The sequence below is a fragment of the Hemibagrus wyckioides genome, linkage group LG06 (assembly GCF_019097595.1).
Source record: "Hemibagrus wyckioides isolate EC202008001 linkage group LG06, SWU_Hwy_1.0, whole genome shotgun sequence".
Taxonomy (NCBI): domain Eukaryota; kingdom Metazoa; phylum Chordata; class Actinopteri; order Siluriformes; family Bagridae; genus Hemibagrus; species Hemibagrus wyckioides.
The window spans coordinates 10576035-10594154 of record NC_080715.1 but is presented as its reverse complement, the minus strand read 5'-3'; the positions used below and the strand labels follow the sequence as shown (position 1 = coordinate 10594154).

The following is an 18120-nucleotide window of genomic DNA, read 5'->3' as shown; positions in this document are numbered from 1 at the left end:
GTCCAAACCCTAACCACTGCCCTAAGCATGACTTCCCATTAGCCAGCTGCTAACTGCACTTTAAGTATGCTAGGCTACAGCTTATTAAGGTCTGTATTTACAGGGGTAGGTCGTTCATCTTTTAAGGCATCCATCTTTTTGTACAGAGCTTGTAATACAGATTCTGATCCATATCCAAGGTCTGTTCCTGGTTGGTCCAGTACAATAAAATAAATACATTGACCAATTGCCAAGACTTGGTAAGGATCTTAATAGAAATTACTTCATTGTACTTCATTACGTCATTATCAGTTTGTTTTGGTCTGAATAGAGGGTTGTAACTGGAGAACAAAATCATGAATGATGAGACATTTAATATTTTGAACAAGAGACTACTGTACACAAATTATTTTGTAAAATAGAAATCATTCATGAATAAACACAACACACCCACCTAATTCAGGAGACATTGGTCTTTGTTTACGTCCCCTTCCTCTCACTTTTTGAGGTTTTTCCTCTTTAGAAGTGGCATTGTTGCTTGTTTTATCACTGTGTGCAGGTACAGGAGTTTCTGTTTCCATTGGCTCCTCTTCAACAATAATTTGTGGGATAGTGACCTTTAGGGCTGGTGCTAGAGGAGTCACATCTATCTCCATCTTCTCTTCTTTAGAGGAGGTGAGTGTAAGCCTTGTAGGTTTAAGAGGTGGTGCCTGGACAGGACACTCTTGTACTGCACTGATTTCACTCTGCACAAGAGGACTTTCTGGTCTTCTGTCCAGCTTTCTCAGAGTGATCTCTATAGGTGTTTTTCTATTGACAGTATCATCCTCTATGTGGACTGGGGTGACTTCTTGGAGTTGACCTACTCTCTTTACGAGTGGGCTTGCAGGTCTAGGTTCTACCTTGCGTAATGTCATCTCTAGGACATTTCTGGATGGTGACTCTGCTCTTGTTCTTCGAGGGGAGTGTGGGTGCTCATCAGTCACAGAGGTGATTTCCACAACTGGAGATCTTGGAGGGTTTTCAGCAACTGGACTAGGTCCACGCATTAGTCTTGGAGACCTTTGTCCAGGTAACTCAGATGGTGATGTACCTTCTGGAGGTGACGACTCCTCTGCCCTTTGGTTAATTGTTTTAGTTGTCATGGGTGACCTCTCTCGTCCAACCTGATCCTGTAACAATGGTTCCTGTTGCTGAACCTGTCGTGTTTGCCCCTGTGGTGATTTGTCTTTGGGTTGTTCCTTTATTCTCTTCTCTTGCTCTTGCTGAGCACGCTCCCGGTCCTGTAGCTTTTGAAGCACCTGAGGCGGGATGGGCTCCAGTTTTCTGATGGGCTGCCTGCCCCTGTGAAAAGTTGATAGCTGTTCAGTAGAGAAGGACTTCTTCATATGTGGTTTCCCCACAAGCTTTTTGATTCGCTGGAGTTCCTCTGTGAACTTGTGCTCAATATCTTGCACTTTCTGGGAGTAGCGAGGTCTGTCCTCTAGTGAAGCAGCTCTCTGCCTGAACATAGATCTTCTCTGCTCTGCATCTGCCTTCAAAGCTTCATGGAGGTCCTCCTTGGAACTTTCTCTTGAGATTCCTAGACGACTCCCTCCGTCATCAGAGTCAATGGAAGGAGCTCTGTTAAAGCCAGCCCAAGAGCGTCCAGAGATTGACCCCTCAGGATTGTCAATGCTTCTTCTGCGCTCTTCAAAAACTCTCACCCTTTCGAAGATCTTGGAACTTGGCCGTATCAGTTTAGGAGAGGGACGGGGGGTCAAGTCCTTCCGGGAGTAGTCACTGACGGGGGTCTGGGGACGAGAGTCCTGCGCACTACTCTGGGACATGGCTGAAGACTTTGGTTGTTTAATCTTCTCCTCGAACTCTCCTGGTACTGTGTCTTGGTATTCACTCGGCACAACAGCTTTCTTGCGTGGGGTCAGGGGGGTGGGGGGACCAGAGCCAGATCGGCCGAGCATGGGAGAGGTGGATGAACGGATTATTTTAGGGGAAGGGGGAGGGAGAACTTGTGGGGGAGATTCCCTCAAAACTTCCTCAGATTGGCTCCTGAAAGAAGGCGATTAACGGAAATGTTCTGTTAGACTATTGGGTTAATAAGGGGGGAGGAGCCCAGCTATTTGGAAGAGGACAGGGGGCCAGAGAGGCATTTTGTCTTGGGAATACAATGTATGTGAGAGGAAATTTGTGAATGCTTGTATATTTCAGTGTCTCTGTGTGTTTGTCTTGAGTGGCAATATTGGGGTTTAACTTTTGAAATGTCCCAATTATAAGTGGGGTAAAGAAACAAACATGCTATCTACATCAAGTACCTAGTAATCAGATCTACTCTAATTTGTTTCTGTATAAAAGTTTGGGTAAAACTTGTGAGTGGAAGTTGAACAAAATAAAGATAAATATATAAAGAAATAAGAATGCCTTTTACATTGGTCTTGGGGTGACAGTCAAGACCAAGTCTCACTCTGCCCAAAAAAAGTGAGTTTTCTTTCATCACAATAGAACCAAATTAAATAAATTCACTTCAATTTACAATACACCTAAGTGTGTAGGTTTGGTAAAGCCAAATTCATTGGAGCCTACTAGCCAATTCCTTCCAAAAACACTGGACTAGACCACCATATATGACTGGATATACACATCTGTAGGTCAAATATCACTGCCATAGCTGAGAAGGAAATGTTGCAAATTATTATATAGAATAAGCGCTTAAATAATTAAGAAGACTCCTGTTAGGAGGATATATGAATGATCTCTTTGCTGGAAACAATACAGATTGTAGAAATGAAAATGGCCCCTTTATACATAGCACATTCTTTTTCTTTTTCTTTTTTTTTTTAAATCCACAGGCTTCCTTCCCAGCCTGCAGATGTTTAGACTTACTTCTGTATGAGATATCCAGTGTAAAGGACTGCATGAACATCACCCAAGCAGTGTCAAAACCATGCAAAGGAACATGACCGTGCAAGAATTTGGAAAAATAACACTCGGATGCTCTGTAGTAGTGGGCTGTGTTAGTGCACTATGAAAAATCCAGCAATTAGTAATGGCACCCTAGCCACTCAGGCTGTTTGGAAAATATTCCTTGTTATCAGTAAATTTGAAACTATAGGCCAATGGTGCTATTTTTAATTACTGATAAACGAAAAAGGCAAATTACCAAGATTTCGTTGTCCATTTAAAGCTTTATTTCAGATATCAAATTTACAATGTAATGATGACTATGATTATATGTTTGGCAATGCGTCTATTCTTTTGTGCTTCATTGTCTAATATATAAAAGAAAAATCAAAATAATTATTCAATTGCTATATAAGCTGAGGAATCCATATATATCCATTTACATTAATATTTTTAATTACAATATATGCAAATATGGTTTATATTTATATATATAATACGTTTGGCATAAAGTGCATGCAAGGAGTCATGCTAAAGCAATTCTTCAATAAAAAGCATGCAGAAAAATCAGAGAACCTAAAAGGGCCGATGGCACCTCACACAAACAATATGATGCAAATAATAGCAACAGCCACAAGATCAATTTATTTTGCATCTATTGTTTCGGAGGTAAAAAAAAAATAGAAAATAGGCAAAAATAGAAAATGCACATAGAAATGGGGGTCAAAGGAAAGTATGAACTAAAAGAAAATAATTCTAGATGAGGCACAGAAAAGGCAGTAATTGTGGGCAAGGGAGGTGGCAGTTAATTTAATAAAATCTTCGTTTTTTTATTTTGCGAAAGCAATTTTTTTTTTCTGTATTAAGTTACAGTCTAATGTGATGAAAATGGAAATGCTATAAAACCGCATCCCAGACATTTCACTAATTTGACCTGATTTGAAAATGTAATGACAAATGCACCATATTCTTTCTTTCTTTTTTTAAGGGTCATTATAATATTTCTAACATTTCACTTTAACATTTGGCTATGGTTTGGTGAGATATAACATGTGCTGGCCAACAAGAAAAGGTCACGTAACTTCCTTATAGGATGTCGGCTGGCATGTAGCTGGCACATACACTGCACAGATCTGACACAAGATTATTGGCTGGTAGGCTTAAAGGCCAGGTCTGTAACTGGATGATAAACAATGATTTCTCTGTGTCTGCCAAGGTCAGCTAAGCTTTAGACATTAGACAGAAACATGACCAGCCTGCCTTCATCAGTTCACTTTCTTGGACAGCCAACATGCTCCATGAAAGAAATGGAGAGATGAAAAATGAGATATATGTAAATGTGTATATAAAAGAAACTTAAAGATGAGCATGAGGCTGGAGTTAAATTGCTCAGATCTTACTAGACACTATTGCCAAAGCACTGAGTGTTAATGTACTGTGATGAAATTTACATATTTACTGAAAATATTATTCTGGCCATTAAATGGGGCATGATGTTTAAATGTACTTGGCATTTGGCAGGAATATTTGGAGTCCTAGGTGCTATTGCATGTATTGTTGGCCCTAGCTTTAACATGGCTGTGTGGATGGTGCTGAGGAGGAGGGACAGAATCAGAAAATCCTGTCTTTCTTCTTTCTTTCTCTTTCCTTTTATTCTGTGCATCATATAACAACTGCAAACTGATCAAGCACCCACATGAAGAATGATTTGTGCTCAAAAGCTTTGCTTTGCCACTTTCTTAGCAACACTTTCGGAATTACATAAGGGTGAGATTTGCAGCTGAAAAACAAAACAGCCTCAGCGCACTTGGCTTGCATCGCTGCAATATCTGCTCTTTCCTACATTGTCATTGTTTCAGTTTACTGAACCTCCACCTGTGAATGAGTCACGTCTAATTGTAATGGGTTTGGCAGCTCATGCTGCTCTCTCACAGTGGGCTGATCTGTACCTCATCCAAATGTGGAGAGCCTTCTTTCTTTCTTTCTTTCTTTCTTTCTCTCTCTCTCTCTCTCTCTCTCTCTCTCTCTCTCACTCTCTCTCTCTGTGTCCTACAGACAGATCAAGGAAAGAAATTAAGGGGTCACACCCTAGGCTCTGTTCTGAATCGCCTCCCCTCCTCAGCAAACACACAGTGCTCCATGTCACAGCGAAGGCCTTCTGTGGCACAAGGACTGTGAAATTGGGCTGTCTATGGATGTTTTGCAGGATTGTATTTTTACAATTATTATTATTATTATTTGCTGTTTATTTTGTGGGCTGCTGAAGTTATGTATAGTTTAATCATTTACTCATGGGAATGCTTTGTATTACAGGGGAATAGAAAAAGTCCTTCCTCTATAGAGACTGAACGTGCTACCATAGTAATCGCTAGCTAAAGACACACTTTCCTCGGACCCCCACACTGGCCGGGACAGATTGGCTCGGGATGCCCGGATCAGCGGCTCGACCCCTAGGTGCCTGATGTGGGTGGCCGTTGGCTCCCGGCCGGTGCCTTGCCTGGCGGCCTGTGGCCCCGCTGCTCTTGATCCCAGGGACTGCATCTCTCTCTCCACCACCGTGTTCTCACCATGACCACTTGCACCTGACGCCACGTCCATCATCCGCTCTCCTGCACAAATGATATAATGGGAGGGGAAAAAAAGTGTTTTAAGAAAACCTAAATCTCATTGGGCGGGTATACCACAACACCCTGACCCAATCTCCTCATAGGAAGTGCTTTGTTTTATGTCACAGTGCTGCTGAAGGTTGGATTCTAATTGGACAATAGTTCAAGCTGCACCTTGTTCATTCTGATATAATATAATATAATATAATATAATATAATATAATATAATATAATATAATATAATATAATATAATATAATATAATATAATATAATATAATATAATATAATATAATATAATATAATATAATATTCCTATTTACACCTTATACCTGACAGTGAATGCTTTGCTTAAAAAAAACAGTAATTATTTGTTTGGTGAAATTTTCTGTCATTTTCTGTCAGGAGATTATTCAGTGTTCTGTTTGAATGTTTTCGTTATGTTTTTTCATACATTTTTTGTGTTGTTTTTAAGTTATTTCTCTGTAACAAGACAAGCTGCATGTTTCTGTTTTAACTTCAAGAGAGAAAGAAAAAAGAGAGACTGGGGAGGGAATGTCTTAATAATAATCATTGGCAAATAAAAGAATAAAACACTTTGGGACATGTTATTGGAAACTTCAGTGTCGTAACAATAACACACCCTATATTTGGGATAGTAATAATAACACGGCCTGTCATGTTTTAATCCTTGTAAGTCCACCACTGTTTTATAACAGTGGATGGCGAGATCATTTCTCAGTCAGTTGGTCAGATCATTTAGTATATACAGTAGATTTTGGAAGCCCTGGCCAAATTGTGACCAAGAAATAAACATAACATCTGCAGAAAACTAAAGAAAAACAACTTTTTTTTGCAAGTAAGGCTAATTTATATTTGCTAAACTTAAATAATAAATAAATTAATAACTATGGCACGTGCAAAGGTTTAGACAACATACTTTATCAGCGCTTACTAAAACACCCTTTTGGCAATTATCTCAGCTTGACAAATCTTTTCATAGCCACTTACTAGTCTATTTATTCTTGTTTAATGAATTTTCATGCACATGCATCTAGTTAAGAGATATTCTTGCAGGAGCTTTCCCGCACTGTCTTGAATTTTAACTTTAGCTGCCTTGTTTGAAAAAGTTCACCACAGTTTTTCTGGCTTGTTCTCATTGATGCTTCATTGCATTTTGATCACAGAAGCACATATTGTACATTAACTGTTTTGTAATATAAATAAAAGTAATGACTTTATGTTAGTAAATAAGCTGATGCTAAACTGGTATATTATTAACCGTCTTAAGAGATGTGAATTGACTAATTTTCATACTCTTGTAGAGTGGAAATTTCCTAATTACTGCGTGGACCTGTGTCCTTATATGATTGCAGATTGCCACTTTAAAATGTGACGGTGTCAGATTTAAATATGGTGCAGCGATGTAAATATTGACTGAGAAATCTTCTTACACCACTGTAGTATACAATTAAATTGTGTGATATCTTAATTCCAGCCTCCAGTGAAACATGCATGTTATTTTGCATGAAAATGGATATAATATGCAAACATTCTATGGCAGCAGTGGCAATGACGATTTTAACACTCTGTCTTATTACAACCACACCTGCTTTTCTAATCCTTTGCCTTTCATGCCTGCTTAGATAATACTGAAAAAAAAGGAAAGGTTGGACCATTTACAAAATGGCATTTAATCCAGGCTAGGCTCTGTCATTTTATGGAATCCCTGAGAATTGGGTTGCTGGGATTACATGCAATTTGAGGAAGTGACAACCAGGTGCATGACATTTCCAGGAGGCTCTGTGGGAGACGGCGTGCCCTGAGCAGGAATCGGTTCTCTCACAGCCTGGTTCATTGCGGTGGGCAGATGCAGCTTGATGCAGGCAAAAACGGGAGGCAATTTAAAGGGCAAACATCCTTCATATTCACAGAGACAAAGCCTCCACCCACCGATCCACCATCCTAATGCATCAAATCAATCTGATATGCATCACTCCACAGGAAATCTCAATGCTTGACACGTTTATTCCCTCCATATTTCTTTGCCTGTAAATTGTGGGTGTTCATTATCAAGACAGGCTTGAGAGGCGGTTTTCATAGCAGTCGGTGTTAGATAGTGTGGAGACAATGCATCCCATCACTCAATATTGAGCTTACTGGATGAAAGCTATTTGTCAGGCTAATTTGATTGTTTACTAAAAAAAATATACCTGATTAAATACAACAATTCACAGGCACGAATATAAATATAAACATATATACTGAATCCACTGTACTGTTTCCATGACCTATTTTATTTTGGTTCGAGAATGCTGTTTTCTTTTTTCCTCCAATTCTGTAATGTAATAAATACGTTTTCCCTCCATCTGAAAGCGCCCCAAATGTACACCCACTTCCTCTCCCCAGGGGCTGCTGGGACAGCTTTTCTCATAACGTATAATGACAGCAGAAAGTGCCACTGCCAAGATCCTGCGAAGTGACTGAAGAGAATGGCAGAATAAGCTTCTCGCTTCTTACTGCTGTCCTTGTAAACATGTAAGCATTCTTTCTCTGTTGAGAATAACACTGTTGGAATCAGCAGTATGAGGATCTTTGAAAACACGTTGCAGTTTGCAGAGAAGCCGCATATCTCTGCACATGCTGAGATTTAAGAGGCGGGTGATTTGATATTTTGCCAAAAAACATATATGTATTTTTATGCTGTTGCTGATTTGTACTGGTATGCAGATATAGAAGAATAAGTAAGGGATAACACACAACAGGGTGTGCTGATATAAGAAACTAAACAACCACTATGGAGTGTTTTATTTCTTTTATACCGTAGCAATTCACCACTAATTACAGTATTATTTATACAGTAGTTACATTTAATGTACATTTCATCTAAATTTAATGTTAACGACGTTAGCTCCTGTTATCACTTATGTTATAGCGGCTGTAAAAATGTATTCCCTCACTAGTCTCTCTTGAAATTAATACGATGGAAACTTTTATTTGGAGAAGTTGTTTGTGTGGTTCTGACCCTCTGTATGACTAGAAATTATTATGACCAGAGCTTGTTTGCACAAAATAAGAGAAGGACAGAACTGCGCTGGAGACTAGATGGCGGTACTCAAGAATAAGACCTTGGTAGGGCTTTCTGGATCAGTTGATGATCAGGCATTGTAATGTAGCCAGTGATTGACAGTGTTCCTTTCCTTTATCCTGTTTTGTGTTTAAATCCTGATCATCCTGAATACTCAATATAACAAATGATCGGTGTCCTTCCTCTTTCATGTTGCATGGAGAGTGTTGGGTCATCAGTGTTGCGCAACAGCACAAATAAATTGTGTACCTTTTTACTTTTGCCTGTGCCTACCAGTGGGCTAGTTCTCCCAAATTTCCACGATGAAAATTTTACCTTTGATTGTTACTTAGTACTGAAATTGGAGACTCCTTTAATGGGTTAAACAAATGTCTCTATAGCATCAGTTTATACACTGTAGCAACTCATTTTTCATTCTTAAACAAAATCCCTGTGAATTAGCGTTTACAATATAAACGATAACATATTAGAATGAGCGCATTAATATGGACCTGTGATTCGCTCGTAAGCCAGAACTACTATCTGAGCCTCTGTTATAGAAAATTAATCAACAACCAAACAGATTCAAGAATTTAGCATCTCTGTGACATAAATCAGAATAATATGGAAATATGGATACATAGAAATACATACAAATTAAACTGTATGGTTAAAATATACTGTAAGTGACAAAGTTGGACTCGCTTGGGCATTTTTTTCCATGTTTTCTTTATCCACAAGATTCAATATATTAAAATAATCTCCAAAAAGTTGTTTAAGTGCAATGAGAGAACAATCTAAAGCGTAAGGTTAGACCTGATTTGAGAAAGTGGATGCATAATGATTGTCACTGTTATTGTTAATGTTAACCAATATCGCAATAACATAAGAAATGGAATTTTTTAGACGGATATTCTATTAATATCGTAACATGTACTGTTTGACCATTTTCGAAGTTACCTCCATAAACCATATGCTAAATGTCGTTATTCGCAAATCTATGGGGAATTTTTTTTTTTGCATGAAAATGATACTTATTTCTGATACTTTTCCTGTAGGCATAACGTTTCGATTTAGCTCCAGACAGGACCATGGAAATGCTGCATGAATAACTCAGTCTAGGTTTCTGATGCATGTGTGAGACACAGTGATAAGTCTTGGATATTTTATATCGCTTAAGGGTTTTAAAGATTCGGAGGGTTAATCTAAGTGTGCAGAGAAGATCGATTGAGGCAAGCACATCTAAAGCCAAGAAGGAAAAAAAAAGAATACGATTTATATGATTTTCAGTCTCACCAAAGTCTGGCTATGAGATAAAACCTCAAAGGTGGAAGTAAATAAGGTGACTAAAGTGAATAAAGCAGTACAGCATGCTTTGAACAGCGACCTGATCAGATCAATATGGCATTGAATAGCTTTCTGAAAATGTAATAAACAGTGAAGATCTCACAATGAACATCATGTGTGTATTGTATGTTTATACATTTCTTGGTCTGGTATGCAAAGCTGCTTTTGTTTTCTGTTGATTTTTATTTTATATGTCAGATATTTTTCCCCTTCTACTTTGTTTTTCTGTCTCATTTAAGTGGCTTTGCTGCTTGCCAGACCGGGTATTGTAAATAAAAATCTGTATTTGTAATGGCTTGCCAGGTTAAATTAAAGGCTAAATAAAAATTAACTAAATGATAAATGTGTGTGTCTATTGTGAATTGAAGAGGTACTGTGGGGTGGACTGTGTGTGAAGAACAGAACGTAACAATGCTGTTGGTGAAAAGGGTGTAATTACCTGCAGGGACCCTCTGGGAGGTCTCATCTGGATCGCCTCTGCCTCCGTCTTTGGTCTCCATCTGAGGCTCGGCTGCTTCGTCCTCCGTGGTTTCAGAGTCTGCCGGCGAAAAAAAACAACAAGCCAATCACACTGAAATCTAAAACCTGCCAGGCTGAAATGATGAGTGCAATCAAGCAGGAAAATAGCTCCAACAAATAAAATTAACTGCACAGCTGAGGCTGCTTCGTGTTCCTATGTGAGATCTCTCTATATGTTTTCCCAGTTTTGCAAGAAGAACATACAAAAGAACCAGACAATGCACAGAGTTTATTTCCCAAGAGAAAAATATATATGTATTTATGTATGTATATAAGAAATAAAGGACCTCACTAGGAAGCGAGTGACGTAATGAAAGGAAACAGTGGACAATGGGACAGAAGGTTGAAGATTTAAAAAGGTGCAAAAGTGAGAAAAAGGCAATTACCATAACTCTGTTTCCTGCACGAGCGAAATACTTCGCTTCCATAGCGGCAGAGAGGAGAGGAAAACAGGAATGCACTGTTACTATAGAAACCAGTCCCACCCCCAGTGAATCAGTCACACACACTCCCAATCCCTGGTTTAAAAAAAAAAAAAAAAAAGTGCTGAGCATGCATTTATTTCCTAACAACTCTGTCACCGATAGCCTTCATGCTGACACGCAGAGGTTTGCATCATTTGCAACATTTCTTATTTTGGCTTAGCCACGTTGTTCAGAAATATCACCGGGCTAAAAAGACTGACACATTCATCATTCCAGTCTTCCTAATACACACAACTGATACAGCATATCCACTCAAACATCCAATTCATGATGAGATATCTTAAAGGATAAGACCACGATGTCGAGATAAAATCAGTGCAGTGTTATTCGATCATCTCCTGCAGCATTGTTTGTGTACACTAGGAGCAGATACGACGAAATAATAAAATGCTACAGTGCTTTTATTGTCCCCTATAAAGTTTTAAAGGAATCCCACCAATACCATGGGTTGTAAAGGAACAAAGAGTCTGAACTACTGAACACTTTCTGTTAAATGCTGGGAAGGTTTCTAAAAACAATGTATAATTAATTAGACTATTAATCAGAGGAATGATTTGGATTCTATTGTGAAAAGGAAGGCTTCATTTCTGTCCAGCAGAGCAGATAACATGCAAGTCGTTGTGCAAAATTATTCAGAATTCATTATTAATTTGGCCACGGATGTGTCGGCTAAATTGAGGTATTGTCAGTCCTCACTTAATCAGAGCTTTCTCTGACAGATGCCAGAATTTTCTTTATTGCATGACTGCCCTTTCTCTCTCTCTCTCTCTCTCTCACACACACACACACACACACACACACATACACACACGGACACCACAAATGCAATGAAAGAGGCACTAACATAATAATCCCATCCCCATAACATCACGTACAACACAAATGAAAAATGATAATTCAATCCAACCAAAAACAGATTTATTAAAAATACATAAAACATCAATCTTAAACTGTGACATTTTATAAAATAACACAAACATGGTCAGCAATAAGATGAAGGATGCTTGCAAGAGAAAATGTATACATGGTTAAGCTCATTTTGGTAGAGAGAGAGCTCCTTATTCTGAATTGTCTCGTTATCTGCTGTGTATCTGTAGTAGTAGAGCAGTGCATAATAATTGATGGTTAAGTAGAGGCTTTCCAGCAGCGGCTCAATGAGACGCAGGTAGTGCTATTAAATATTCTTTCGGGTGTCTATGCTCATTTATCACAGTTTATTGTAAAACCTCCAACTGATGAAGAAGAAGAAGAAGAAGAAGAAGAAGAAGAAAGAGAAGAAGAAGAAGGAGGAGGAGGAGGAGGAGAAGAAGAAGGTTTGATACTTGACTCAAATTTGTTTTCTTTCTATCATTCATTTTATTAAAAAGATTATATAAGTGATATTTTTGGAGTAAATGTCATTATAATTAGACTTTGAGCAAATATTCTTTCGGGTGTCTATGCTCATTTATCACAGTTTATTGTAAAACCTCCAACTGATGAAGAAGAAGAAGAAGAAGAAGAAGAAGAAGGAGGAGGAGAAGAAGAAGAAGAAGAGAGAATGGCTTGACTCAAATTTGTTTTCTTTCTATTAACTATCATTCATTTTATTAAAAAGATTATGTAAGTAATATTTTTGGAGTAAATGTCATTATAATTAGACTTTGAGCATGATCTTAAATATGTCCTAGAATAGAACGACAGCCTCGGATTCGTTTTCCCCCCATACCCCTATCGAGCCAGCTCATCGGCTCATTATCAAGGTCTTCATGAGCTCCACCATGTATCTTTCTTTTCCTTTTTTCAGAAATACAAATAAATGTATACAACTTGGGCTGTAGTGTAAATCCACTCAAGGTTGTTGTGTGTGTTTAATACTTCCAGCTAAAACGCATCCTCGATCTCAAGCACAAACCAGACTCTACGATCACTGACAGACTTTATGATGTGATTGTAAAATCTCTTTTTGTAGTAACCTGTTATCTATAAAACCAAACACACCATGGGTAAACCGGCCAAAAGTTCGGTTAGAGTGCCCGGTTTTCTGAAATAAAGAGAGAGAGAGAAAGCATTTCAGTCAACACAGTTCAACACACGGAATATCAAAATGTTTATGCAAATGATGACAAATCAGAGTATTGAATAAACAAGCACATGCACACATACACAGAAGAAGTGTCTGGATAAACCACAGTGCCTTGCAAATTGCTACTGTCTACTATTTGTAGTGTAACAACCCTGGAATTGAACTTAATTGAAATCTTTTAACTTAAATTCCACAATAATCAACTTAATAGTGATCTGATTGATTTTCCAGAACTTTGTACCTGACCTTTTTAATCTTCATGGTGCTGTTTGTTTAAATATGTTCTCTAGGACAAGTTGTATTGATGTTGAGATCATGAACACAATTTTTATGTGAATCCTGGTGGCAACCTGACATCAGAACTAATACATAAATAATTATTCAACGAAAACGTTCCAATCTAGATCTATTTTCCCTCCCGCTTCCCTTTCATGGGTGTTTTTGTGTAGATGTGATTTGTGTAATGACATATAACCCCCAGTGATGTTAACTTCCAGGTTGTAACTCTCCAAAACATGGGGAGGGAGGTGGTGAATACATAAGCCAGGCACACCTTTTGAAGCTAGTCTTAAAAAAGTTTTCAAGCAGATCCACCACAAAGAGCATGGCTTACACTTTGTTGTGGGTCTGCCATTGTCCTATTAGCCTAGATATAAAATGTGAAAGTGGGGCAGTTGGTGACCAAGAGGCTCATAAATTGGTATTTGGACCATCTACACCTACAGTGTCTCTTAAAATATCCATGCCCAGACTACATCTAAACATCCTTAATTCTTGCAATTCAAATGGATGGAGAAGAAGGAGAACGGTACACTCTCAGAAATAACAGTGCTAAACTATTAAGAAACAACCCTTTCTTGTTGCCCAGCAACCATCGAGGGTACACCATCTGTACCTTTAATATGCATCTTTCACTTGAGAGTGTGGAGATACTGTAGTAAAGGTCTAAAATGATTTAAAATACATAAATGGACCGTACTTAGTTTTTAGGGTAAAGCTTTATTATGTATTTATAGTATATGGATTTTTCTGAGTAAAGGATACAATCTAAAGGTACAAAAACACTCGATCCAGGGACACGTAATGGGAGTATCTAAAGTACCGGAGCAGTTTAGCATCCTTTTTTTTCTGGGAGTGTAGTGTACTGGGTGCACTGACAGGATCCTAAATTGTTTAAACGATGGGTTGTCCTTTTTTTATCTTGTTTGGCTACATCAGATATGTGGTTTGTGGCATATCATTCTTCTTTTATTTTAGTGTATCGTGTATCCTGCATCTGCAATACTCCTGTCTAATACCAATTTAGGGCAATAAATAAGGTGATACGGAGGTTGTGGCTGAGGCAGAGGGATACGGAGGCTAGGATCGGTAAGCCTCCTGTCACTCCCAATTCATTAGCCATGGCGAAAGAGATGCATTTGCAATGCCTGTGGCATCCCAGATTTCTGCCCTTCTCCCCAGAATAAGGTTAACTAATAGCATTAGTTATGGATGGTATCTGTCACAGTGGCAGAAGCTTATGGAAGGAGCGGCAGTGCTAGAGGGCATTAGGAGAAGAAGGAAAGGAAGGTAAGATTAAAATCAGGAGTCATACATCAAACACCTACAGAAATAAGAGTTTGTTCGGAGCAACAAGGTGCGTCACGCAGGATTTTTTTGGGGAGTCGAGACATCTCTAGAATATTTCTCCTTCTTCCCATCCTGACATGTGGCTCAGCAGGAATTTCTGATCACAGTATAATGTTTTCTTTTGTGTAGTGGGGCGATAGGAAGCCCCTACACATCCAATCTATTTGGATGTACATTTATGGGCCTTTAGAAATCTCTGAATATTTAATGAAGTTAGTGGCATTCATAGCGATATGCTACAAGGTAATTTTTCATTATCTCCCATGTTTAGCATCTTTATGAGGGTGAAAATCCAAGTAGCACTCAAGAGAGCAAGTAGCATGCATAATACACGAGAGGCATTCTTCTGGCGCCTCGATTAGTGTAATCTGCGAACAAATAATGACATGCCACAAAGTGCGCAAATGATGGTGACTCAGATCATAATGTGAAATACACACAAAGGAGCATGATATTCAGATTGTAGATTGCTTTTATTTTAAGTTCTAATGTATGTAAGATAATGCATATGGGGGATGATCTCATAATCTGTGCAGTTTGTTAAAGTAAAAGCTCGTTTTTCACGCATTATCAAGTATTTGTCAGTGATAAATACTGAGCAAGCAAGTTATTATTCAGTTATTCTTCATTCGTCAGTAATCGAGCTGATCCGAATAAGACCCCATTATAAGACTCACTGATGATGACCTGGAAACGTCATCAGGCCTTGGTGTAATAATGTCTGAGATGGGTTTGTATGACATAAGCATTGTAGCTCTGATTCATGCTTTTCTCAAATATTTCCTTGTCCCAAGATGTTCTGAATTCCCCATCTAACAGAGAACGAGTAGCTCCTGTTACATTTTCCAAGCTAACACCCTTCTAGTGAACACAGCCAAAAGACAGACAGGCTCAGCTAGCTGAGAGCTGGCTGCCCAGTGAGGATCTCCAGCCTGCCATCTGTGCCACGAAGAACACAGCCACGCTTGCCTTTCTGGGTCAGATATGAGTAAACAGGCCGTGTCCACTATATGGTGTTGACATTCAGTCACAGAGTAATAGAATATACTAGGGAAATGAATTCTGGCTGATTATGTACTGTAGAAATACAGCCCAAAATATGCGATCAACACTTGAGCTGCTATAATTGGGAGGAAAAATCTGAATAGCGCTAACAAGATGAGGATGAAAAGTCGAACAGGCTGTTGGCCAAAGAAATAAAGAAAAGAAAATTAGCTTTGGGGTTTAGTTGGTAAATCAGCGGACCGTATGATGGTGGGCATATCGAACGTTAAAACAAAATAGTGTGCTTCTAATTGAATTATTTAGCTGATTGCTGAGTATATTCTGTTACTTGGACTATTGCTGTTATTGTGCCTGTTTTGTTTTTTCATTCTGTTTATTTTTCTACATTGTGGTTTTGCTTTTTTTTTCCAGGTTTTTCTTTGTTTTTAGCATATAATGTAGCAGTGAAGGTCTCACTGCCTTATTACATTATGCAATATGGACAATGACAATCAAGCTGATTTTGACGTACATTTTCAAAAGTAGAATTCTCTTAATTGCATTTAATCTATTTGAATAAATAAACATGGTATTTTCAGCAGAGCTGTGATTCTGGATATCTTCTCAGTAGAGATGCATCTTTATTTATATCAATATCACTATCAGATATCCGTCCTCTACAGTGCTTATTGGACTAATTGCTCTGATACGAACATCTGTCATAACGTGAACCTCTTTGACGCAATCCTAGTGTACGTTGTCGTGCTAATTTAGAGCCAGCGTGAATTGACAGGGACGTATTTCATGATTAATGACACCAATCAAAGCAAAGCAAACTGTACACCCGTCTCTATGAATCATCGAGGGGAGGAACTACAGCATCTTTCTACAATACAAGTAAGCTGATAAAACATCTTAAACCAAACTCAGCATGAGAGATTCTGTAACAGCAGCACATAGCAGCAAGGAAATGCTGCAGCAAATGCTAACTAGGTGAGAAAAATGTTTACAAATAATGCTAGGTGAGTGAAAAGAACACCCTTACACGCTACGTCGTTCTTGATGATCATACACATCGTTTACACAGCTTTTCTATCTTATATACATTATCAATAACTTTTGCATAATAATATGTACTTTTTCTTACAGCTGTACAGGCTGAAGCTGCAACCCAAATTGATCTAGCTAGCTAGCTAGCTAGCGTTATTCATTTAAAACCAGCTAGCTACTGTTGCATAATAGCCTTGTATAATATATGCATAGACACATCTACATGTGGAATTCATGGCCATTTGGTAACCTGAGATACGTAAATAGAGCTAAAAAGAAACCTTGATTCCTTAATACTAAGTAGTTTACTCATTATCAGTATTGGTACCAAACAACATACACTATATTGCCAAAAGTATTCGCTCACCCATCCAAATAATCAGAATCAGGTGTTCCAATCACTTCCATGGCCACAGGTGTATAAAATCAAGCACCTAGGCATGCAGACTGTTTTTACAAACATTTGTGAAAGAATGGGTCGCTCTCAGGAGCTCAGTGAATTCCAGCGTGGAACTGTGATAGGATGCCACCTGTGCAACAAATCCAGTCGTGAAATTTCCTCGCTCCTAAATATTCCACAGTCAACTGTCAGCTGTATTATAAGAACGTGGAAGTGTTTGGGAACGACAGCAACTCAGCCACGAAGTGGTAGGCCACGTAAACTGACGGAGCGGGGTCAGCGGATGCTGAGGCGCATAGTGCGAAGAGGTCGCCAACTTTCTGCAGAGTCAATCGCTACAGACCTCCAAACTTCATGTGGCCTTCAGATTAGCTCAAGAACAGTGCGCAGAGAGCTTCATGGAATGGGTTTCCATGGCCAAGCAGCTGCATCCAAGCCATACGTCACCAAGTGCAATGCAAAGCATCGGATGCAGTGGTGTAAAGCACGCCGCCACTGGACTCTAGAGCAGTGGAGACGCGTTCTCTGGAGTGACGAATCGTGCTTCTCCATCTGGCAATCTGATGGACGAGTCTGGGTTTGGCGGTTGCCAGGAGAACGGTACTTGTCTGACTGCATTGTGCCAAGTGTAAAGTTTGGTGGAGGGGGGATTATGGTGTGGGGTTGTTTTTCAGGAGCTGGGCTTGGCCCCTTAGTTCCAGTGAAAGGAACTCTGAATGCTTCAGCATACCAAGACATTTTGGACAATTCCATGCTCCCAACTTTGTGGGAACAGTTTGGAGCTGGCCCCTTCCTCTTCCAACATGACTGTGCACCAGTGCACAAAGCAAGGTCCATAAAGACATGGATGACAGAGTCTGGTGTGGATGAACTTGACTGGCCTGCACAGAGTCCTGACCTCAACCCGATAGAACACCTTTGGGATGAATTAGAGCGGAGACTGAGAGACAGGCCTTCTCGTCCAACATCAGTGTGTGACCTCACAAATGCGCTTCTGGAAGAATGGTCAAAAATTCCCATAAACACACTCCTAAACCTTGTGGACAGCCTTCCCAGAAGAGTTGAAGCTGTTATAGCTGCAAAGGGTGGACCG

The 18120-nt window shown here is 39.1% G+C and overlaps 1 protein-coding gene across 10 annotated transcripts in view; it reads right to left on the bottom strand.

The window, feature by feature from the left end:
• The window catches only part of spegb (striated muscle enriched protein kinase b), a 91350-nt gene that overhangs the window by 38122 nt on the left and 35108 nt on the right, over positions 1 to 18120 (bottom strand). For 3 of the 10 annotated variants that reach the window (XM_058391730.1, XM_058391724.1, XM_058391720.1), the window contains exons 2-4: positions 10335 to 10433; positions 5375 to 5486; positions 434 to 2028 (exon numbers count right to left, since the gene is read on the bottom strand). In XM_058391730.1, the coding sequence (XP_058247713.1) occupies positions 434 to 2028; positions 5375 to 5486; positions 10335 to 10433 (1806 nt within the window). Of the gene's footprint in view, positions 1 to 433; positions 2029 to 5374; positions 5487 to 10334; positions 10434 to 10800; positions 10836 to 12854; positions 12929 to 18120 lie in introns of those variants that run through there. The other 7 variants (XM_058391722.1, XM_058391721.1, XM_058391728.1 and 4 more) reach the window with 6 other exon arrangements.